The 22,746-nt window shown below is 38.5% G+C and overlaps 3 protein-coding genes across 5 annotated transcripts; 1 reads left to right on the plus strand and 2 right to left on the minus strand.

The window, feature by feature from the left end:
- Positions 1–1,005: 1,005 nt before the first annotated feature.
- On the minus strand, positions 1,006–5,772 carry zcchc8 (zinc finger, CCHC domain containing 8). Of its 2 annotated transcripts, none has more exons than XM_037680381.1 (14): positions 5,556–5,772; positions 5,351–5,393; positions 5,192–5,266; positions 4,715–4,814; positions 4,542–4,619; positions 4,351–4,454; positions 4,055–4,120; positions 3,891–3,951; positions 3,665–3,798; positions 3,424–3,566; positions 3,225–3,337; positions 2,904–2,990; positions 2,263–2,383; positions 1,006–2,069 (listed from the first exon to the last, which is right to left on the minus strand). In XM_037680381.1, the coding sequence occupies exons 1-14, from the start codon at positions 5,770–5,772 to the stop codon at positions 1,297–1,299; spliced, it is 2,115 nt and encodes a 704-aa protein (XP_037536309.1). In that variant the 3' UTR covers positions 1,006–1,296. The 2 variants fall into 2 exon arrangements, with proteins under 2 accessions (XP_037536309.1, XP_037536310.1); XM_037680382.1 differs by having other exon boundaries at positions 2,251–2,383; positions 5,556–5,767.
- Positions 5,773–6,242: 470 nt separating this feature from the next.
- On the plus strand, positions 6,243–9,452 carry si:ch211-110p13.9 (uncharacterized protein LOC562347 homolog). The gene is made up of 4 exons (XM_037680081.1): positions 6,243–6,362; positions 8,279–8,408; positions 8,484–8,617; positions 8,694–9,452. Exons 1-4 carry the CDS (start codon positions 6,243–6,245, stop codon positions 9,450–9,452), a joined length of 1,143 nt encoding a protein of 380 aa, XP_037536009.1.
- Positions 9,453–13,349: 3,897 nt separating this feature from the next.
- On the minus strand, positions 13,350–21,833 carry rsrc2 (arginine/serine-rich coiled-coil 2). 2 transcript variants are annotated; one of them, XM_037680385.1, is made up of 10 exons: positions 21,714–21,833; positions 20,678–20,819; positions 20,165–20,205; positions 19,053–19,216; positions 14,964–15,095; positions 14,744–14,860; positions 14,471–14,556; positions 14,137–14,387; positions 13,877–13,966; positions 13,350–13,788 (listed from the first exon to the last, which is right to left on the minus strand). In XM_037680385.1, exons 1-10 carry the CDS (start codon positions 21,717–21,719, stop codon positions 13,600–13,602), a joined length of 1,218 nt encoding a protein of 405 aa, XP_037536313.1. In that variant the 5' UTR covers positions 21,720–21,833; the 3' UTR covers positions 13,350–13,599. The 2 variants fall into 2 exon arrangements, with proteins under 2 accessions (XP_037536313.1, XP_037536312.1); XM_037680384.1 differs by having other exon boundaries at positions 13,350–13,791.
- Between the last annotated feature and the right edge of the window lie 913 nt (positions 21,834–22,746).

The following is a 22,746-nucleotide window of genomic DNA, read 5'->3' on the forward strand; positions in this document are numbered from 1 at the left end:
AGGAAGAGTGTAATCAAAGATGATATGTTCAAGCAAGATGGTACCCCATCAAACAAACATTCAAAGTCACTAGAAACGTTGGAGTGTGGGAACATTGGTGGAACAGTTCAGAAATACTTAAAATTTATTGATTGTTGCATTGTTTTCAAGTTATTCTAGGGTACAATTAGTATGGTTTACTTTACCTATACTGGACTTTTATTTTACATCATAATTCAATTAATCTCAGTGTAACTGCCTGTGTCTGTCACACACCCTGTAGTATGCTATGTGCAATATATATCATGTGCATTTTAGCTTATATTACCACCTGTGAAATACTTATTCATACAAATGCATCCTACTTGCACCATTATATTCTACCATGTTGTTGTTTACTAGATTTCTTTAGGATCTTGTAAATATATTTTTCTCACTTTTTGTACCCTCATTGCATGCTTTTGTATTTCTTGCTTGTTTGCTTTTAGCAGTCAAACTGGTTCTTCTCATCCTGAACATTTCATTGCACTGTTGACCCCATGTTAACCTACATATGACAAATAAACAACATAACATCAAAATTAATAAAGTTCTTATTCAGCAGGGTTTTTTTTTTTTTTTTTTGCATTTCTATAAAACAACTTTGAGTGATGTCATAGACTATATGTTAACATTTTGAGATCTGTTGAGAAATTTCTTAGCTCAAGTCTCAGTTCCAGACTCTCTTGTATGACAGGGATTGCCCTTGAACTGTGATTCCTAAGAATCAGTCTTGTAAATTTTAAGGCAGTCCTATGATGTTTATTCTTTCTGAAGTCCTTTCAAAATGTCTGTTGACTTGTTTTTTTCGGGGGGTGGGGGTTAGCAATACTTTACATTTTCTAATACATCTGGATAAAAACAGTTGAAAGTGTAAAATAATTACTCAAAGAAAATTTTATTATGCTTAAAATGGTTGATAATTACACATTGTAAAAATCACTTAACAAATGTGCTGCCAACATCTTTGTTGTCATACAAAACAACACACTGGTTAAACAAAATGAGGCCCATTTATTTATGCTTGTAGAGCATTTCAAATGTGACAACAAAAAAAAAGCCATGAAGCCTTATAAAATTAAAACTATACAAATTTTACAATAAAATAAGCAAACAATGTCACAATGCTGCTCAAAACATGTTGCAGCCTTCCTAAAAGCTTCATCTCTCTTGGTATTTTTACAATTTTAAAAAAGAGCTAGAAACAAAGTTATGCTTAGTAAAAATTAAATCTGATGTTTCAGATTTAGCATTTATTCATACTTTGTGTTCCGAATGTTAGTTTTTCTTTGCCAAACTCCGAGGAGAACATTTAAGCAAGTCTCTGATCTTCAGGTATGTTCCTGTCGCTTCAGCCACCTCTGTGAATTCAGGTGTATTTTCAAATGGGACGATTCCAGCTGCAAACCTGCTTCGATGAGGAATACCAGTAATCTTTTCTACCTGCTTTTGAGGACCTTCTCCAGCCCCCAGATTAGACATGTCTGGATCAGGGCTCTGAGGGCTATCATCTTGGGATTTGACAGGCTCAGGACTCTGAGGACTCTCCTCCTTAACTTTGACTGGTCCAGGGCTTTGAGTGTCGATCTCTTGCACCCACTTTTCATCACTACAAGGTTCAGCAGCTGTCACTTTGTCTGTTGACTCTTCAACCTCCTCCGTTTCTGTGTCTGTGCGTACCGATGTGGAAACGCTTGGTGAACTGGGCACAGGTGTTCCTAAGGCTGGTGTTTCACTATCACTATTGGTGGCTGAATCTGCATTTTGCAGTGCTGCCCAGATCAACCTCTGCTGCTCCTCCAGTTCCTCCAGTGTCAGTTCATCTTCTGCTTCCTCCTCGTTTTCATTAACTACTGTCCTGGTACGCCCTTCCAGAGCTGGAGAGCCGTTGGTGGGTGTGGGTGGAGGTGTACCTTTTGGGAGAGGTGGAGGAATGGGTGTAGAAGGGGGGGTGCCCTCTGGTAAAGGAGGTGGTGAACTGAAGGAAGGAGAGCCTGGTGGTAGAGGTGACTGGAACTGAAAGTCACCAGTGCTGTAAACTGTCCCTGGATCTGTGGAAAGCAAAAAAATAAATAAATAAATTACTTTGACTACCGATAAACAAAACAATAAATGATATTTTATTCCAATTAATTCTTATTTAAACTGTGAGTTAAAGAATGAGGTCAGTGGCAATAAAAACTAGACCAAAGAAAACTACATTAACAAGCCATCAATAAACAGTTAGACGACCTGAATAGCAACCTGATTCAATATCCATGTCTGAACTTCTGTCTGAGATGCGATCAGGGCTAGACTTTAGCTTCTTCTTCAGTTGTGGAGAGGAGTCAGACTCTTGTTGTCTTTTGTTGCAGGCGGCACCAGGCTTTAAGGGTAAAAAAAAAAAAAGAAGAAAAAAATCAGTTTTTAACCAAACTATTTTCATTACGCATCCTACTTTTTTTTAAATAAATTTACCACTGACACCAAAACAATGAAAAAGGGTAAAAATGTTTGAATTCTAAATCTGAATTACAAGGTTTTATGTTCCATTTCGCATATTTGTCATTATAACGTAACTGAATACCTGGAGCATGTACTGGTAAATAGCATAAAATAGCCTTTACAGAAAAAAGCAACAGATTTGCTAAATAAAGACAAGTGTACAAGCCTTAAATGCTGCAATATCTGATATTGAGAAATAACAATTTTAAAACAAAACAGACTAATATAATGGAAAATGAGAGCTGATCTGATACGTAGTTGCTGTTGTGTTTACATCATTGCTAACCAGGGATAGTAAGAGTTTAAGTGAAAGCTAAAAAGCAGTCCTAACAGGATTAAGAGGCCCTGGCCTAAATGTTTACAGAAGAAACCCAAACACTTGAATACATTAAGAAAGATACCAGAGGGAAGCTGTTGGACAGATATGCTGCATAGTTTTGCTTCATGTGGCTGCTCTGCATGGGAATCGAGCCATAATGCATGAACTCCTAGAAGACAGAAAAGACGTATTATTTGCACAAATGTAAAAAGTGCCACCAAAACGTTTGGAAACTTCTGGATTAAAAGCTGTGCTGCTTTTATGATGGAAAAATAAATAATAAAATGGGGAAAAAAAATCTAAGCTATAGTATCAGTACCAATTTACCTAAGAAAAAGTGAACAACACAAAATTATACTTGTGATATATTTAAGCTAAACATTTGTTGTGTTGTGCTGCGTACATCTTTCATGTTATGAGGGGCAGCCACATTGAAGCCTGGGAAATCCACCAGTTTGGAAACATCATAGGAGCTGCTCTGTGAAGTATCTTGTGTTTCACCGCCATTATTTGATGCTGCAAAAGAGAGGGGGGAAAAAAGGTCAAAGTCCAAATTTTCTGGATGAAAAACAGAGAAGCCTTATTGTTAAAAACAAACAAACCATTTCCATCATATAGGAATAAACCAGAGTTTTCCATCTCTGCGTCCTTGAGCCAACCTGGTGGATAACCCAGCTGTCTCATTCGATAAATCAGAGGAGGGAGGGTGTTGCCTTTAACTCCCAGGGCTGCCAAAAGCTCCTCGCTATTCAGGACAAAGTAGTAGATATGCACATTCACCTTTACTTATATTACAACACATTTTCAGATTTAATTTAGATTTGCACAAATTAACAATCCTACCTAATGACTCCAGGTTTGAATCTGGCAAAACGCTCCTCCACTTCTTCTGCATGGTATCGCTGGTTACCCACCATAACCTGGTTGTTCTGATTGAACTCCTTTCTTCTTTCATTTATTGCAGTCATGTCTTTAGGCTAGAAATGTAATTGTGTGAATGCAATAAATCAAGTTCCAACTCTTCTTGTGTTTAATTTGTATTCCTGCCATTTTAGTAGCAAAATTATACCTTTGGACAGTCTCTGAGCTGATGACTGCTTGAGCCGCAGTTGAAACACATAGACTTGGGTCTGCAATAGAGATTAGTAAAAATTATTCATGCAATACCAAAAAATAAAGCAAAAAAAGTAAATTATAACTTAGCAGAAGCTGCAATTTTTTTTAAAGTCATACCTTTTATCTTTCATTTCTATTTCCTGTCCTTCAGCTCCAATCACTAAGTTGAATACCTGCAAGTAGCTGTGCAACAATTCAGGAAGCCATTTGACATTTGTTACATCAAATATAGTACAATACATATATATATATATATATATATATATATATATATATATATATAAATACTGTTGATTCAAATGAGATTTGAAAAGCAGTCCATATAAGCACCTAAAATGTAAGTTTGAATTCATTATTTTTATCTTGTAAAACAGTTCCGAAGGTTGTAAATGTTTGATCCACAATAAAGATACACTGGAACATCCCATCCATCGGTCAGCTGGGGGTTTTCATTCACCAAAGGCTGTCCAAGTTTGTCAACACTAAAGGTAGCAAAATATAAAACACTTCCAACCACCTAAAAGAAAAACAACAAAACGCTTTATTTTTCTTATGACAAAATTTCTTGCAATTCACAAGAGTGGGCTAAAAAGCAGATACCTACTTTAAAGGCCTCTGTTGTTGTTCTCACACTACTGGTGACCAACTTCTGTGGATCTTCATCCAAAGCAAAAGCGGAGCTCTTCAGATGCAGAAAAAATTTATGTAAACAGCAAGATTGTAACTGTTTATCAACTGAATAACTAACAAAATAAGTGTTGAGAAATAACTAAATACCTGGGGTTTCATGTGAAACGTTTTCTGCTTCTCACTGCTTGGTTTCTGGTGTTTATGGATCACATTGCAGACACAGTCTTCAATTTCTTGACGACATTGCCTTTGAGAGAAACACTAATTAGAGCATTTCCTATGCATTTATCATTATGTCAGCTGCAAACCCACTTTGTCACTCATATGATCAATCAAATCAAACATAAACACGAAAACCAAATTTATTAATGTCAGTATTTAGTTGCCAGCATTATTGTATTTATATTTTCTATCATTAGCTCAAATAGTTTAAGGTCAAATTATTGTGCAAAATTTCAGAAAAAAGTAAACGAGAACAATCCAGATGAGAAATCATATAAAAAAAAAATCTAATTCAAACACAACACTGATTAAATGTTTGTTAGTTTGCGTTTTGCTTCTTTCGCCCCTTCAACCCTTGTATAGGGATATATGTATTGGGTCATAGTAAAAATAAAAACTTACTTCGATACAACGTTATTCGCATAAAGGATCTGAAGAAAGGGTCCATCCATACCGACATCGTCAACTGTGATGCCGCTGTAACATCAAGAGACATTTGTAGTGAAGATCTGATCAGTTTCGTTTTGTTATTATTTGAACTGTGTACCTGAAGAGCATTACCTTGGTCGTGTCAATATGTTCAGTTTCCGTTGTAAAACTCTATGTAGACTAAAAGTTAAGAAAACAGACATATATGCCACAAAATAACCTAATCGTATATTAGTAAGTTTTGCATTATTCAGTATTTTGATCTAAGAACGGGATGGTTGCTGTGCTAGCAAACATGCTACATTGCTAACACCGATAGCAACTGACAAAAGGATATTCTCCTCCGAAAGTTTCTGGACGTTTGCTTCACACTCTTCGAGCTTGATCTGAAGTCGGTTCGACTCCTCTTGGTTTTCCTCATCATCATTCGTGAAACGAATGTGTCTCGGGATAAACGGTGCAGAGTCTTCAAGCTGCTCAAAGAGCTCAGTATCCCCGAAATCAACCTCAGCCATTTTTACACTGAGGCGAAAAGAAGCTCTTCTTGAATTCATTGGTTCTTCTGGTGTCACGTGCCATCGAAATAACTATGGGTTATTTTAACTCCACATTATAGTCTTACAGGTAAAAAAAAAATACATGTCAGAAAAACAAGTACCTCACAGATTTATCAGCAGAAAATCTAAATAATCGCCTGCAAGACCATGCACTAGCGTAGTTTCAGAAATGACTAACTTATATTTATTTTCAAACAAACTTGTGCTTAGCTAGCTAGACAATACTGAGGGCAAAATAACCATTGCAACGTTTCCGGAAACGTGTGTCCGGTTGTTTTTTTTCCGTTGTGTTGGATTTGATTCAAGTCTACTTGCCGTGTTTTAGACGTACTTTGCCTTTTACTAATTTACAGTGTCTTGTTCGGTATTTTTCAAATGTTGTTCATTTACACCTTAGGGCCACCGTAGTAAAAACATCCAGTCAAACGCTCAAACACAGATGTGTGTATCACCGTTTGCCTCCAGCGATGTCAGACTGCTCAACAATCCACTTAGCCTTACCGCAGTGGGTCGGGGGCGCTCGGAAAATTCGTTTCATTTACTTAGTGAATGTAACTTCGTTTAAGTTGTCGGATAGTCCCGACAAGGTGAGTCGCTTTCCCTTTCATGATATTTTTTATTTATCTAGGGATGATGAAATATTTGGTTAAAAAGCGCGATTAACAATTTAACAGCTTGAGGACACTACTTCTGTATCATTTTATGATATATTTTTTAAACAAGTCTTTTTTTATTACTTTTTTTTTTAAACACACACACACACAAAGAACAGAACAAAATCCCCTCCCACCCCGACCTCCTCCTCTCCCACACAGTCACACATACACATCCTAAGCAGGCACTGACATGTTTTCAACATATGACACAAAAGGCTGCCATATATTCCAAAACTTTTACAGAACCTTTCAGGGTACCGGGTACATCTATTTTTTTCCAGATGAATATGATACATGACTTCTCTTATCCAGTTATATGCTGGGGGAGGAGGGGGTGGGACCTTCCATCTGCACAAAACAAGTCTCCTGGCCAGAAGAGAGCCAAAAGCAATCACATCCTTCTCATACATGCTGAAGGACGTATCCACTGGGGACACTCCAAACAGTGAGATGAATGGTGATGGGTGCACAGTTTTCCCACATATCCCAGAGAAGGTGTCAAAAATAGATCACCCACCAGTAGATCCGCAGTTTGGGACAGGTCCAGAATGTGTCCAGAAGAGCGTAGCTGGAGTTTGTTTACAATGATCACGTGCAGGATACAGGTCAGTGTTGTTCTTGGACAGCTTGTCTTTGGACCAGTGTAGCCGGTGCACCACCTTGAATTGAATTACAGCATCTTAGACAGATTGAGGATAAAAAAAAAATGTTGTGAAAGATCTTGTGCCAGACTGAGTCTGATATGGATTCCTCCAAGTCCGTTTCCCATTTCTTTTTTCATTCAAACTTTATTTATACAGGTTAATCCCATTGAGCCTCAAGGACTCATTTAGAGTCCAAATAGTTTATGCTACTTTAACGATTTATAAATCAAAACTTAGCCCATTTGGAGGTGGATGTTGTGGTTTGTTTTGGTAACTTTTATATTTATTTACCATAGAGTTACGTTGAGATTTCTGCAGTTTCTTCCAAAACGTTCTCTGAAATACAGTATGCTTCATCATACTCACTCTGTTTTTGTGTTCTTGTGCTACTTGAAGCTTAAAGTTAAGCATTTGCTACTTTTAGTTAATAGCCATCCTTTTGCTGCATTCACCCCCTAGTTAGCCCTTTTCTACTTTTAGCTTATGGGCAGGGCAGCCGACTCGGGACCCGAAGGTTCTGGGTTCGATCCCCGGTCATTGCACAGCTCATGGTGTCTCTGAGCAGGACATCCAATCCCGAATTGCTCCCTGGGCGCTCACCTAGCTGCCCACTGCTCCACCTGGGTGCATCCCAGGTGCAGTGGGTTAAATGCAGAGAGCCAATTTTGTCTTTGTATGGGAACAAACAATGATGACAACACATAGCACTTTATTTATTTATTTATTATTATTATATAGCCATTTGCTTTGTTTAGCTTTTAGCTAATCTTTTGCTGTATTAATAGAATGGTGCTACTTTTAGTTTTTACCAGGCCTATTTTTAGCTTCTGCTTTCAGCGGTAGCTAGCCTTTAGCTTCATTTAACTTTTGGCCAACCTTTGCAACTTTTAGCCATCGTCTTGCTACTTTTAGATTTTAGCTGGCATTTTGATATTTTTAGCTTATAGCTAGTGTTTTGCTTTTTTAGCTTTAAGCTAGTGCTCTGTCTCAGTTTTAACAAATTACTTTCAGCAGTATTTTAGCCCCCAGTGTTCTTTTTAGCATAAAAAGCAATGCCTCTAGTTTTAGTAGAATTCACATGAATGACATTGAATTTTTTAAACTAGTCCTCCTACACATTTAAACTCTGTTTAATATATTATAATTTTATTATAACAATGAATAAAATGACAATGTTCGTATTTATTATTATTTTTACACCAGGGCCCTGTGATACCACTTTATTTAGGAGCCGATCTCCTCTCCAACACTGACATCCGGATAGAGAACCATCCCAGGTACCATGCCAAGTTTGCCAAAAAAGGACTTGCCACTAAAATAAAGTTTTCCTCAGGTAAAGTCTAAAACAAAAGATAATACACTGCATTAAAGAAACAACACTTATGACTATAAAAGTGCTTCTTTCCAGGTTTTAGGTTCCAGGGCTTGAGGGTTCCTGCTTCAAACAACAGCCTGTGGTTTTACAGTATTCAAGGACTTTTTCGAGTTGCCTTTGAAATGTACACTAAGCAGGAGCAGCTTGCAGTGCTGGAGAACTTCCAGGTACATCATTCATCTATTCTGATGACCAGGTTGCTTTCTATTTCTAATATTTGAGCTGTTGTATTTTTCTTTATAGGATGTTTGGAAATCTCAGATAAACGAGAGCCCACTGGAAATGACTTACAGCCTCAGTGTGCAGCTTGACACTTCAGAGTCCCCCAGTGTGTTTGGAACAGAACTAAATGAAATATCAGAACGTCCTTACTGTGAGGATGACAGGTGCCTGACCCAGTGTGGCAGTGACATGGCTGATACATCAGCAGATCATAACTATTGCACTTTTTCATCAGATAGCCAGCCAGTTGTAGCCACACTAATAGAAGGACTGCACCGTTTGGCTGACCAGCTCTCCTCTCAACCTCAAAGCTGCACAGAACGTCTGGAAGCCATCCTGCTGCTTCTTACATGCATCGATCAACATGTGAAGGGTGAGCTAAAAGAAAAGGATGCAGCAGAAACTGTGTTAGCCCTGCTGAACGCTGAGGACTGGGCCAAAGACTCTGTGTATTCGAGTCACCTGCTCACTTGTGTAGGACGTTGGCTCGGCCAGCAGTTTCACGCAGCCAACAGCAGCATCAGCCAGAAGGTGGAGGGCTTCAAAGTTCAGCACATCGAGAGAATAAGTGACCTGCCGCCTGCTGAGGAACTAACCACAGAACTGTTTCCTGAAGCCATGCAGACGCTGCTGCTTCACTGGATGGGTTTATGTGAGGAGTCGACACTAGAAAAGAGACGTAGCGAATACCCAATCCTGCTCCTTATTCTTGAGTTTGCAAACCATAACCTCATCACCGGTGTAGCTCATGTGCTGTACTCAAGCCTTATATGCAGGTGAAGTCAGATTTCCATACAGCTTTCAATAGAAGAGTAGCAGCTTATCTTAAAATTAATAAGCTGACATTTTTATGTACTTTTTTTAAGGACAGCTAAGTTTTTGTATGTAGGTTTAGTTTTTGGAAAAATATTTCAGTTTTTGTTAGTGTTTTGCTATTTCTGTCCAAATGGTTTTGCTTTATTTTATTTTTTTTAATTGATATTCTGAAAACACTTGCTGTATTTTTTTTGTGTGTATAACAGTCTTGAGCTACCTTTCAAATATTTATATTGTTCCATGAAAAATCTAAATTAGTGCAATTTCTAAGAGGATTTGTTTATTTGTGAATAGGTTGTTTATGGTTTGTAAGCACTTTATAAAGCAGCATAAATAAAACATTGTTCATACACTACAGCAGGTTCACTCTCTGGTTAAATTAAGCACCATGTTTAAATTCATTCAGATAATTTACCGGTATTTTAAATTTTAAGTATTGTTGATCACATTTATTTCCAACTAAACATCCATCCATCCATTATCTTTACCTGCTTCTTCCTTTTCGGGTCGCTGGGGGGTCACTGGTGCCCATGTCCATCGATCACTGTGTGAGATGCGGGGGACAGTCTCTAGTCCATCACAGAGACCAATGAGACAAACAACCATTCACTCTCTCACTCACACCTATAGGGAAAATTTGTTACCAATTAGCCTAACATGCATGTTTTTGGTCGATAGGAGGAAACCGGAGTACCCGGAGAAAACACGCATGCACGGACAAAACATGCAAACTCCACCAGAAAGGTCCCGTTACGGTTTGCACTGGCGACCTCGCTGACAGGCAGCAGCTCTACCGTGCCACCCCCAACTAAACTTTATACACCAAAACAAACTTTGTATTTAAAATTTGGTCTTTACATGCAGGTAACTTGCTGGGTTTGATCTTTGAACTTGAAGTTTTGGAAAAAAAATAAACATTGAAAATGGAGTAGATTAATGTTGGCTCAGTATTTGGCAAGACACATCAATATTGTCCTTTTAACTGCTTATTCATGGTTTATTTGGTGTTTACAACTTCAATAACTGCATTTTGACTATTAGGGATTTATAAAGGTACCCTTATTGTAAAGTGGTACTAATGTACTGCGGTGGCTCAGTGGTAAGTGCCACAGTCTCATAATCCTAAGGCTGCAGGTTCAAGCTCTTTTTGTTGAGAAGGGCACGGCTCTTGACATCTGAACCTAAAACGCCACATTTTTCTCTTTTCATAGAGAATGTATTTTAACAACCTTTTTATTAACACGAGTTCTGATGAAACTTTAGAAAATGGCTGGAATAACATCCAGATAATGAATCTCTCAGGTCCTGTGAGGTTCTACTGAATGCAAAATGCACAAGTGAACATTGTTGGGTATAAAAACAACCACAAAATTAATTTTTTAGACAACAATTGGGCCTTTACTATGGACTTGTAATCAGATTAGCCAACACACTATAATACTAGAGTTAGGCTGAGACCTGATTTGCTATGGTAAATGGACTGTACTTGTACAGCGCCTTTCTATCTTAGCGAGATACTCAAAAGCGCTTTACAACAAAATCTGTGCCCTCATTTACCCATTCATACATCACTCTACTAGATCTCTACAAAGCAATTTGAACAAATCATTGTAGAGACTAATCAGAGCTTTTATCACATTCATACTGATGGGACACACATCAGAGGCAACGAGGGGTTCAGTGTCTTGCCCAGGGACACTTCGACATGTGACTGCTGTTGGATTCGAACCCCCAACTCTCGCATTGGAGGACGACTGCTCCAACCACCCAGCCACAGCCATCCACACGCTATCTCAAGCAATACATCCTGAGATGGCAACTCAGCTCTATGTATATGCCAAGTGTGATTGTGTTTTCCTACTGAACACGGAAAGTTATCTTTAGTGTTGATACTCAACAATAAAGATGTTGCATCTGATAAAAAGGGACAAAACAGACAAATCACTAAAATATTTTCTTGAAGCATTTTTCTAAAAACATTAGAAGTACAGTACAAGAAAGCAAAACTGGTGGAGAAATGCATCTGAATGCAACACTTGGTTAATATACTGATGTTTTGCAAGACTGGTGCTGTGTTTTCTAATAAGTAAAGTTTATTTATACACCACCTTTCAGGGATGTGACATCACAAGGCGCTTCACACCAGAAGCAGTAAAATATTAAGAACATAACCAAAATACATACAAGCATCCATACATATGAAAGCATAGAAAAGTGCATGTAAAACACACAATAAAATTCAACAACTAGCTAAACGCCTGCTTATAAAAGAATGTCTTCAGATGTTAAATGCATCAGTACAATCTAGGCTGAGTAAAGATGGAGGCAGAGCATTCCAAAGTTGGAGTGCAACTGTTTGGAATGATCGATCTTCCTAAGACTTGAAGTGGGTGTGGGGTACCATCAACAACCTCTGATCAGATTACCTTAACCTACAAGATGGAGGGTGGAGCAGAACGAACATATAAGAAGGTGTTTGTTAATGCAAAGCTCTAAAAGTATATATTTTAATTTATTCTAAAACTGAACCAGTGAAGGGAAGCTTCAACGAGTGTGATGTGAGCTCGTTTGTTTATACGAGTTGGCAATCTTGCAGCAGTTCTGGACAACCTGAAGACTGTTCAGTTCCTTGTTTAAAGATGTGAATAAGATGTTACAATAGTCTGACCGAGAAGAAATAAAAGCACCAACAACCATCTCAAGTTCCTATTTTGACATAAAGCTTTTCAGTTTTGAGACGTTCCTACAATGGAAGTGGCAGTGTCAGTTTTACGTTTTAAAGACGTCACAAAATCAGGTGGTTAGTTTCGCACTTATCAGAGTTCAGCAAGTAACTGTCACACACTGTTTTGTTAGCCAAGCAGTTTGTTAAGGACTTCAGTTTATGAATATATATAAAGCATATAATTGTGTCCCAAAACAGTGCCCTGAGGTACACCACAAGATAGCCAAGTAGTGTCTGACAAGATCCTTAATACAGAGACATTAAAATTTCAGACAGGTACAATGAGAACCACTTGAGGACACAACCAGATAACTCAATATGATTCTGAAGTCTTAAGATCTTGTGATCAAGGATATCAAAGGCAGAAGTTGATTAAGACCAAAACTATGCAGTGTCTTGAATCAGCTGACAAAGACATCTTAAGTAGCCTTCAATAAAACAGTTTCTGTGGAGCGGGCTTAAAAAAAACAAAGAAAAAACAGATTCAATTAATTAGAGCCATGATTGTTTGAGAGATCACCCACTAAAAAAGAATATAAGCCAATAAATTATCTTTATAGTAAGAATTAAAAAACTGGTCTGGTCTGGCTGCAGACCTGGTATGCTAATCATTAATAAAGAGATAGTTAAAAAGAATGACTGAAGTACTGAGGTGCTCAAATCTCATGAAAATATAATTTTAAAGCCATAATTCCTCTGTCTCCTCACATTTTTATCAGGTGAACATAAAAACGGAACGTCTATGAGTTTTAATTTCAAACATAGCAGTAAAACTGATAACTTTTTGTTTTATTGTATCAGTAACAATGTTTTATTTTTTTTAAAACATAACAAAAGTACTATGAAAACATATTTTGCCAACACAAAATTTAATCCAAGAACAACTGAAACATTCTTTACTCCTTCCAAGCAGACTTCAACCCATAGAAACTCAAAGACAATATGTACTGTATATCAACCAGTGTTTGTTTTTGCCAATCAAAATGTGAAAACTGGGGATTCTGGTGATGCTACAATTGATCTAGGATGCCTTTTGCTAAATGGATGTAAACAGTGTTCACCTGAACCCGTTCATATTCAGACATACTAAATATATATTTGAGTAAAAAAAAAAAAAAAAAAAAAAAGCTACCACATTCTTCCAAAACAAAAAACCAAAAACTACCCTGCATCAGTAAACATGATGCTTACTTTTACAATGATGTACAGATTAATAAATACCGAGACAAACTCAGCATCATTCTATTTACATTATAATGTTACAATATGTGGAACTTCTGTCTATAAATAAATTACAGATTCAAAGCAACATCCATGCAAGCTTGAGAGCTAGCAATGATTTGGTGGTTTTAAATGAAGGGAGGACGCGATTGTTGGTGTTTGGCACTAAACAGAGTCCATTCCTCGAGAGAACGAGGTGGTAAAGCCGAGGCCCATTCCTCTCTGAGTGTGTGTCTGAGACCGTGCCATCTCATACTGTACATCAAGGTTCCTAAACATCTCCTCTTGTTTCTGCAGAGTCTTTATGCCTTCATCATTAAGTGGTTTGGAAACTTCAGCCTCCTCATCCTCACCCTGCTGAGACAAAAAAAAAAACAACAACTGCATTTATCTCAGTAAAGAAACAAAAAAGTTCTTATTGTCATGGAAACAGCACGCTTACCTTAATGCCCATCAGTTTCCGAAATTTAACATTCTGGTCCTTGTTTCCAAAGTTTAGTTTCTCCCACAATTCTGCTGTTTGAGATTTTTCCTAAAAATATAAAATAATAATAATAATAATAATTTTAAAAAGCTAGGTATCGTACAAATATTAATGTATGCAAAAACTGCTCATGAAAAAAAAATCTTTTTTTTCCTTTTGGTTCATGTTAAAGAACAATTTAAGGAAGAAAAGTTGACCTTAATATAAAAACAACTTACCCCTTCCTTCTTTCCCTGCCACAGTTTTTTCCTCTTTTTCTCCTGTTCTGCAAACTTGGAGGGATTTACAGCGGATGGGTTATAAAAGCTGGGCACTGAAATACCCGTCTCAGCCAGTGTTTTAGCTTGAAGTGCTGCCATCTGTGCAGCCATGGCAATCTGAGGCGTGACTTGTGTTCCGGAGGCCAAAAGGGCTGCCACATTGAGGACTGGATTTGAGGAAGCCGCTGCTGCAATGGGGGCTGTCACAGCTAAACACATACAGAGCAGAATGAACAACAGGATCTGAACTCCATGATCAACATTTTAGAAGTGCACACAGGCTAGTTCTCACCTGAAGCCATTTCCTGCTGTTGTTGGTGCTTTTTCTCATGCATTTCCTTTTCTTTCTGCTCCTGCAGTTTCTTGGCTCTCTCTAGTCTGGACAAAAAAAAAAGAAAAAAAAAGAAACTTACTTATCTAATCATTGCTTAAAGCAAATACACACAATTAATACTTGTGACGCCCTAAAAAGAAAGAGGAAAAACCCACCTCACAAATAACTTTTAAAGAATACAATAAAGCTAAACGCTACAGAAGCATCCATTAGCTGCAGCTGCGTCCTTACCTTCTGGCTAGAGCCTCTTGTGCATCCATAGCTTTGTTTCGACCGCGGAAAATCAGGGGACTAACAGACCTACTTCGACTCTTTTTGTTCACTTTCTCACTCCTCTTCTTTCGATCTCTAAAACAACCAAAGCAAATAGTCTAATAACGATGGGGAAGATAGAGAACAATATACATTTTCAAAAAGTTACAAGAAAGGTCTTATTTGTTAATACACCCACTTGCTCCTGCTACGACTTTTGCTATGATGACGGTGTTTGGTCCTCGAACCTGAACGGGACCTATTCTTCCTCCTCTTGTCCCTGCTGCGTGATCGTGATCGTCGCTGGTCCCTGCTTTTGCTGTGGTGCCGCCTTAAATGGGAAAATTAAGATAAATCTAAAAAAATGATGGACATAAAGACAATGCTGCATTTTATTCTTGTGGAACATATGGAATTGAAGATCTACAGAAGAGCATTTGTAGAAGTTGTATGGTCTTAAAAAAAAAAACGACATTTTTTAAATACGGTATTTTTCGGACTATAAGGCACACCAGATTATAAGGCACATTAAGCGAAAAGTTCATTTTGACAGATTTTTGAGCGCCGTGTACTACATAAAATCAGTTTGAGGTCAGTAAGCACAACCATAATTCAAACATAAGGCACACCGGATTATCAGAGTCAGAGTCAGAGTTTCTTTATTGTCATTCGCACCTCATGTGGTACATGTGGTGGAGCGAAATTATGTACACAGGGTCCCAGTTACATCCAACAATAAAATGTATAAGAAAAACAGTAATAACATCTAAGATATGAACTAAGAAAAACATCAACTAAATATACACTAAGCACTCAACATAAAACATTGAACATCACCACAAACATGAACATGAGTCTGTGAGCAGATGTGCACGCATGAACACATCAACATTGAAACAGATCAGCAGCAACATGAAACAGATCAGCAGCAACATGATATGGTTTTTCACAGTGATTATTCTAGTTAGAGATTCATGAGTCTAACAGCCTCAGGGTAGAAGCTGTTCCTCAGTCTAGTGGTTCTACACTTAATGCTCCACAACTTCCTGCCTGAGGGGAGTGGAGGCAAAAAGTGTGTGTGCTGGGTGAGTGGGGTCCTTCATGATGCAGGTGGCCCTCTTCCTGCATCTGGAGGTGTAGATGTCTGTGATGGTGGGGAGACTGACTCCAACAGATTTCTGTGCAGCCTTCACCACTCTCTGCAAAGCTTTTCTTTCTGCAGCTGTGCAGCCTCCATGCCACACATTGATGCTCGAGCACAGGATGCTCTCCACTGCACACCTGTAGAAGGAGGTGAGGACTGAGCTTCCCAGACCAGCTCGCCTCAGCCGTCTGAGGAAGTAGAGTCTCTGATGAGCTTTCTTGATCAGGCTGGTGGTGTTGTTGCTCCAGCTGAGGTTGTCATTCATGTGTACACCCAAGTACTTGTAACTGGAGACCACTTCCACCGCAGATCCTCTTATGTTCAGGGGGGTGTAGGTGTTTTTGTTCCTTCTGAAGTCCACAATCATCTCCTTTGTCTTCTTCACATTGATGTGAAGGTTATTCTCTCTGCACCAGCTCTCCAGGTGTTCCACCTCCTGCCTGTAGCTGGACTCATCATTGTTTGTGATGCATCCCACCACCGCTGTATCATCTGCAAACTTTACAATGTGACAGCCTGGATGGGTAGCTGCACAATCATATGTGAGCAGAGTAAACAGGAGGGGGCTCAACACACATCCCTGAGGAGAGCCAGTGCTGAGGGTTATGGTGGAGGAGGAGAGGTTGTGGATCCTCACTAACTGTGGTCTGTTTGTTAAAAAGTCTAGTACCCAGTTGCAGATGGAGGGGCTTAGTCCTAGTGTGGATAGTTTGTCCATCAGGGTTTGGGGGATCATGGTGTTGAAGGCGGATGTGAAGTCCACAAAGAGCATACGGACGTAAGAGTTTTTCTGCTCCAGGTGGTTGAGTGCAGTGTGGACCACAGAGGAGATTGCATCCTCTGTTGATCGGTTCTCACGGTATGCGTACTGATGAGGGTCCTCGTTGATGTTGATGGTTGTTTTGATGTGAGTCATGACCAGTTTTTCGAAGCATTTAGCGACTATCGGGGTGAGGGCCACTGGCCGATAGTCATTCAGACCAGTCACTGTAGAGCTTTTTGGGACTGGGATGATGGTGGCAGTCTTCAGGCAGGTGGGAACTGTCTCCAGGGTAAGTGAGGTGTTAAAGATGTCTGCCAGCACCTCACAGAGCTGATCAGCACATTCCTTCAACACTTTTCCGGGGATGTTGTCTGGGCCAGTTGCTTTGTGCGGATTAATCCTCCTGAAGGTACTCCTTACTTCTGCTGAGGTCACGCTGAGATGCTCTTCATCCGGTGGTGAGGTGAGTCTGGTGCTGGGTGGTCTGTTCGGGTCTTCAAAGCGTGCATAGAACTTGTTGAGGGCATCAGGCAGAGATGGGTCTTTGGGACATTGTTCACTCCTTCCTTTATAATCTGTTATGCACTTAATGCCCCTCCACATGCTCCGAGGGTCTTGTGAGATGAATTGACCCTCGATCCTCTTTGCATATGTGGCCTTGGCCCTCTTAATACCAGCAACCAGCTCTTTTCTTGTCCTACTCAGCTCCTCTGAGTTTCCAGACCTGAAGGCAGTGTTCCTGGCTTCCAGCAGGGTACGAACCTCTGCATTCAGCCAAGGTTTTCTGTTTGGGTAGCTTTTAACATTTCTGATAGTGGAGACTGTGTCAGTACATGTACTAATGTAACCCAGTACTGAGGATGTGTATTGGTCAAGATCAAGCGAACCTCCATTTTCAGCAGCTTCTCTGAAAACCTGCCAGTCTGTTCGATCAAAACAATCTCTCAGTATGGGGCCACTGTCCTGGATCCAACATTTAACTTTCTTTTGTACCGGTCTGGAGCGTCTCAGCGGGGGCATGTAAGCAGGAGCCAGGAAGATTGAGATGTGGTCTGACAGTCCTAGGTGGGGGCGGGGTTCGGCTTTGTATGCATTTTTTACGTTCGTGTAAACACGGTCCAGCGTGCGGTCTCCACGTGTCGGAATCGTCACATGCTGATTAAAGCTTGGGAGACAGTCCTTTAGATTCACGTGGTTAAAGTCTCCGGCTACCACGTAAAGAGCCTCGGGGTGTTTGCTCTGCAGCGAGCTGATGATATCATGAAGCTCCTGTAGTGATTCATTAGCATTAGCGTCCGGAGGAATGTATAAGGCTCCCTTTTTTATAAGGCTCACTGTCAATTTTTGAGAACATTAAAAGGATTTTAAGTGCGCCTTATAGTCCGAAAAATACGGTAGATGGTCACAAATTTCTGAAATCCTACAATGTTTGCTCCATGCTTTAACCATAATACAACAGAGATAAATAATAACAGCTCCATTTTGGCAGTCATCCACTGCTCATTTCACCTTCACACTTGGCTTCTCTCTGACAAGCGAGCTTCGATTTTGCAACATGAACTGATCACTAAATGAGATCTAACAGAGAACAGTGACAGTTCTGCTGTATTAGCTTTTCTATTGCTCACGTTTTTATAATACGACTGCCGTAAACAAGTGAGAAAAAAATAAAAAACTTCTTGCACAGTATTTAAATTTTGTTGATCAATTTAAAATTATTCCGTTTATTGTACCTTGTTACTGCACTTGTCACATTCATTGGTGTTATTTCTCTCAAGTGGTTCTCATCATTTTGGAAAATCTTTACAATTCTTTTTGAATATTGTTTGTAATTTGTATTGGTTCAAGCCAGAAACTATTGATGGTTTGAAAAATGGGGTACCGTATGAATACATTCAAGCTAAACTGTTAAGAGCCAATTTTGCCATTATATAAACACATTATTATTATTATTATATTGCAGGACTATTCAACTAAATTGCTCAGGGGGTCACAGTTACTGAAATCCAAGATCTCAGGGGCCGGACATCCAGCAGTTATTGTCAATAAGTAAGTTTGTTTTATGGTTTAAAATCTAGTTTTGTTTAAAAATGAACCCACTGTGGGCCAAATTGAATTCATCCATGGGCCCGAGTTGGCCCCTGGGCCGCCAGTTGAATAGCCAGTTAATACAGTATTTAAACAAAATATAAATCATATTTATTTTATTTGTACAGGTTAGTCACGTTGAGACACAACTGTCTCATTTACAAAAGAGACTCATACTAAATGAGTCTAATAATCCAAAATCTGTACCTAAATCTCGACAGTGTTTACTTCTTCTCTGTGTCATTAGACAACTTTGTAAACCTGCCCAACAGACTTCTATTGACCAGACTTACCTCTCTCTTGAGTGCGACCTGGATAAGCTTCGGCTTCTTAAAGACCCCTTTTCCTTGCGCCGGGACCGCTCCTCTCCATTCTCTGTCGAGCGTCTCTCCTGCTCTTGCAGATCATTTGTTTTTCTACAAGATTTTGATGGCTTCTCAGAGTCCCTCTTTCGTGCCTGTTTTAAGAAGAAGTTGTCTCTTTCAGGAAAATAGTGCAACAAAAAGAGTTAGTACCATGGCTTACAGCAGGAAGAATGTAAAAAAAATATGACCAGATGAAAAATATCTTGTCATGTCGATTCCATCTTAACATTCATGTATAATGTAATAAAACATTTTCAGATTGGTTAAAAATGTGGGCATTTCTGGGTTTGCACAATTTTGGCTGCAAACATGAGGATGGTTAGGAATAGTAATAAGAATTAAAGACATCAATTTGGATCCTGTTGGTGGATTTAATAATGTGCATGCAAATGTGAAGTTCCAATTCTCAAGTTTGCAAATTTAGCAACTTAGTTCAATCTAAATATTTTGAATATACAGTACACCCAATGGCAAGTTAGAATAAGGATGGGCATCCATCTTGCAGATTAAAAAAAAAGTTTAATGCATTTCAAAATTCAATGAATGCACATCCTTAGCTGAAAGAAACAAAATATTGCCACTTTCTCTACTAATAATGTGAGACAAATAGGAGTTTGAATGGCAGATAGTTACCTGTCCCAGTAGTAGGCATATTATTTTGCTATGTCAGCAGGGTCTTCTGTTCAGTCTCTTCGTGCATTAGCACGCTGAGTATGATTTATTGTAGAAATGTTATCATGTGATCTACACACAGGGTTTAACAAAAAATAAAAAAAATCTACTCTTCACCATGTTTATGGCTACAATAATGACAGATATCCAAGGTCACACGCTTCCTTTGAGACATGTGAACATAAGGTGGGCAAAATTATACCCATCCCACATGAACTCAATGCACATTGTTGTTGTTCTGACTACTATGAATATTTACCTACATACTCACCTTAACTTAAAGCTAGTACCTATTAATATTAAAAAAACAAACAAAAAAAAAAAAACATTGTCTGTGTTTTAAACAATACAATTAATAAACCAATTACCTCTTTGCTCCTGCTGCGACTTCTTCTGTATTTTCTGTCACCTGGAAAAAGCAGAAAGCAAACTGCTCACACACTCAGAAACAGTTTTTTCACATTACTCATAAGCCTATGTTATAAAACCACATCTGAACCAAATATACTAAAAGTATTTCAGCTAGCAATACAATCTCAGGCACCTCACATACACCGGGTTGATATTTGTGGTAGAGACCTGTGTAAAAAACTTCTTCTTCTTCTTCTAAAGTTGAGTCAGGTCCTCTGAACAGATTCTTCTTAGTTGAAATGTTTCGTCCTTTTGGATAAAAGACAAAATGTTTCAACAAAGAAGAATCCATCCAGAGGACCTGACTCAACCTTGTTACGAGTTATCTACCTGGATTACGGAGCATGCAGGAGACGTTCTTCCCACACATTCAACTAACAAAACACAATTAATATTAAATAGTTTCCGATTAATGGCCAAATTCTGGTGCCATTTGCACTCCTCAAACAGTTTTGTTACTGAATACTGACGTTTTCTGTCCCTGGAACGTGACCTCGATCGTGAATGGTGATGTTTGGACATTCTTGGAGATCTAGATGACTCCATGCTGTGCTTTTTTTTGCGATGAACCGGAGAACTTGATCTGGTCAAGTCAGAAGAGTCATCGCTTTCCTGAAATAAATAAACATGAAACATGAGGTCAGCAGCTGAAAAAAGGGCCATTATTAGGTGAAATAAAAGATTTGCATAATTTTTTGAATAACCATTGTAACAATAAAAATTATGTCTGAGTGATAAGGTCAAGAATTACACGCAATACTACGAAATTAGTTGCAATCAAGTCAAAAGATAAACAAATCATAAAATTGCAAAAACATTTGTAATTTTACAAGCAAATATTAACATGTTTATACAACTTTAATAAAAACACACAAAACTAATTATCATAAAGTGCCTCGGTTTTTATTGAATCTAATTAAGCCTTCTAAGACTAAACTATTTTATTAATTGCAGCTTAATATGCTGATTTCGCCCCTCATACTTGATATGAAATATTTGACAAACGTCCTCTTAATCCCATCGGCAAAGCCCAACATACTTAAATTTAGAAGTCCAAACAAAATATAAATACGATGAGTTTAAGTTACCGGTAGTTTTTATTCAGATACTGAAGAGCAGTATAGTGTGTACACTCGTTAACATGATTACATCAATTTAAGCGTTTACCTGACAGTACCGACGTTACAATATGCACATCCTTATTGAAATACCCCATGTTCGAGCTGTCAGGCACATTTAATTCCTTATCATTGGTGATTACGATGTTGAATATTTAATAGCTGTTCCAGATATGTCTTCGATAATGTCAGTTCACTTATGCTAAATTTTGCATTTCGCTCATTTTGACCTACTAGCTAACAGTTTCAAACACTAGCGTTGTCGCTGAGCTCGCCGCCATCTTTAGAAAAATATTTGTTGCACCGCTTAGTAAATATATACAAATTCCTAGTGCAAAATGCTTCGTTTGTATATGTTTCGACGTTTTGTGAACCTAATTGTACTTACCGACATATTTCCGAAGCACTGTATATACACGTAGCAATTTTACTATTGTAGAAGCATGAAACGGAACCGGAGAGGTCTCTAGCAGCCACCAGGCCGAGGACGATCTTCTTTAGCTTAGCTCTGTCCAGTGTTCAGTGGGTTGCCAGGTTGTATGCTCGGTTCCTTTATTCATGCAAAAGGACGATTTTTGTATTGAACGTTTTTTTTTTTTATCCAAAAGGACGATTAAAATGCATAAAAATACAGTACATTTAAAATGGTACAGCCCCAAAATAATAATGTTTATTTATATCGTTTACGTTGCAAGTACAAATTGTTTTAACTGTTTGATAAACAGGAGAAACTGTAATATTTAAAGTATATTTACAAAAGTCCGAGGAGCTGTAACAAACTCAGTCAATAGCACCTTCTTTATAGTGTTTATATTTTATTAATTGTTATGATGTTTAATTGTCATATGCAGGTTAATACAGGGTCAACAGTACAATGAAATGTTCAGGATTAGAAGAACCTATTTGACTCGCTAAAAAAATAAAAATAAAATACTGGTACTAAAGCATGCAAGAAGGGTACAAAATAAAGTACCAAAAAGTGAAAAAAAAAATATTTACAAGGTCCTAAAGAAGTATAATAAACCACAGCATGGTAGAATATAATGGTGCAAGTAGAATGAATTCATATGAATAAGGATTTCACAGGTGGTGATATAAGCTAAAATGCATGATATATATTACACATAACATCTACTACACAAGTTGTGTGACAGGTTACAGGTAGTGAGTAACACTGAGATTCATTGAATTATGATGGTAGTGACATACCGTACATGATATAAGCATATGTGACATGCATGCTAGTAAGGTGTTTGAGAAGTGTGGTTGGACAAAATCAATGCTGCAAGGTCTCACCACGATAGAACCCTGTGTCTGGTGCCTCTGCACAGAACCTCAACCCCAAAACACAATGCAGAGTACTCGAGGTGTCGTCACACACACACACACACACACACACACACACACACACACACACACAC

Source organism: Nematolebias whitei, chromosome 8 (genome assembly GCF_014905685.2).
Source record: "Nematolebias whitei isolate Nwh7 chromosome 8, NemWhi1, whole genome shotgun sequence".
NCBI lineage: Eukaryota > Metazoa > Chordata > Actinopteri > Cyprinodontiformes > Rivulidae > Nematolebias > Nematolebias whitei.

Excerpts from the sequence above, each read along its gene's own strand:
- si:ch211-110p13.9 (XM_037680081.1), top strand. The coding sequence starts at position 6,243 with ATGTCAGACTGCTCAACAATCCACTTAGCCTTACCGCAGTGGGTCGGG. Across the intron at positions 6,363-8,278 it reads TGTCGGATAGTCCCGACAAG|GGCCCTGTGATACCACTTTA; the intron begins GTGAGTCGCTTT and ends TTTTTACACCAG. Across the intron at positions 8,409-8,483 it reads TAAAATAAAGTTTTCCTCAG|GTTTTAGGTTCCAGGGCTTG; the intron begins GTAAAGTCTAAA and ends GCTTCTTTCCAG.
- zcchc8 (XM_037680381.1), bottom strand. The coding sequence starts at position 5,772 with ATGAATTCAAGAAGAGCTTCTTTTCGCCTCAGTGTAAAAATGGCTGAG. Across the intron at positions 4,815-5,191 it reads GCGAATAACGTTGTATCGAA|GCAATGTCGTCAAGAAATTG; the intron begins GTAAGTTTTTAT and ends TTTCTCTCAAAG. Across the intron at positions 3,338-3,423 it reads ATTCCTATATGATGGAAATG|CATCAAATAATGGCGGTGAA; the intron begins GTTTGTTTGTTT and ends TCTCTTTTGCAG.
- rsrc2 (XM_037680384.1), bottom strand. Across the intron at positions 14,557-14,743 it reads CAAGAGGCTCTAGCCAGAAG|ACTAGAGAGAGCCAAGAAAC; the intron begins GTAAGGACGCAG and ends TTTTTTGTCCAG. Across the intron at positions 13,792-13,876 it reads GGAAACTGATGGGCATTAAG|CAGGGTGAGGATGAGGAGGC; the intron begins GTAAGCGTGCTG and ends TTTTTGTCTCAG.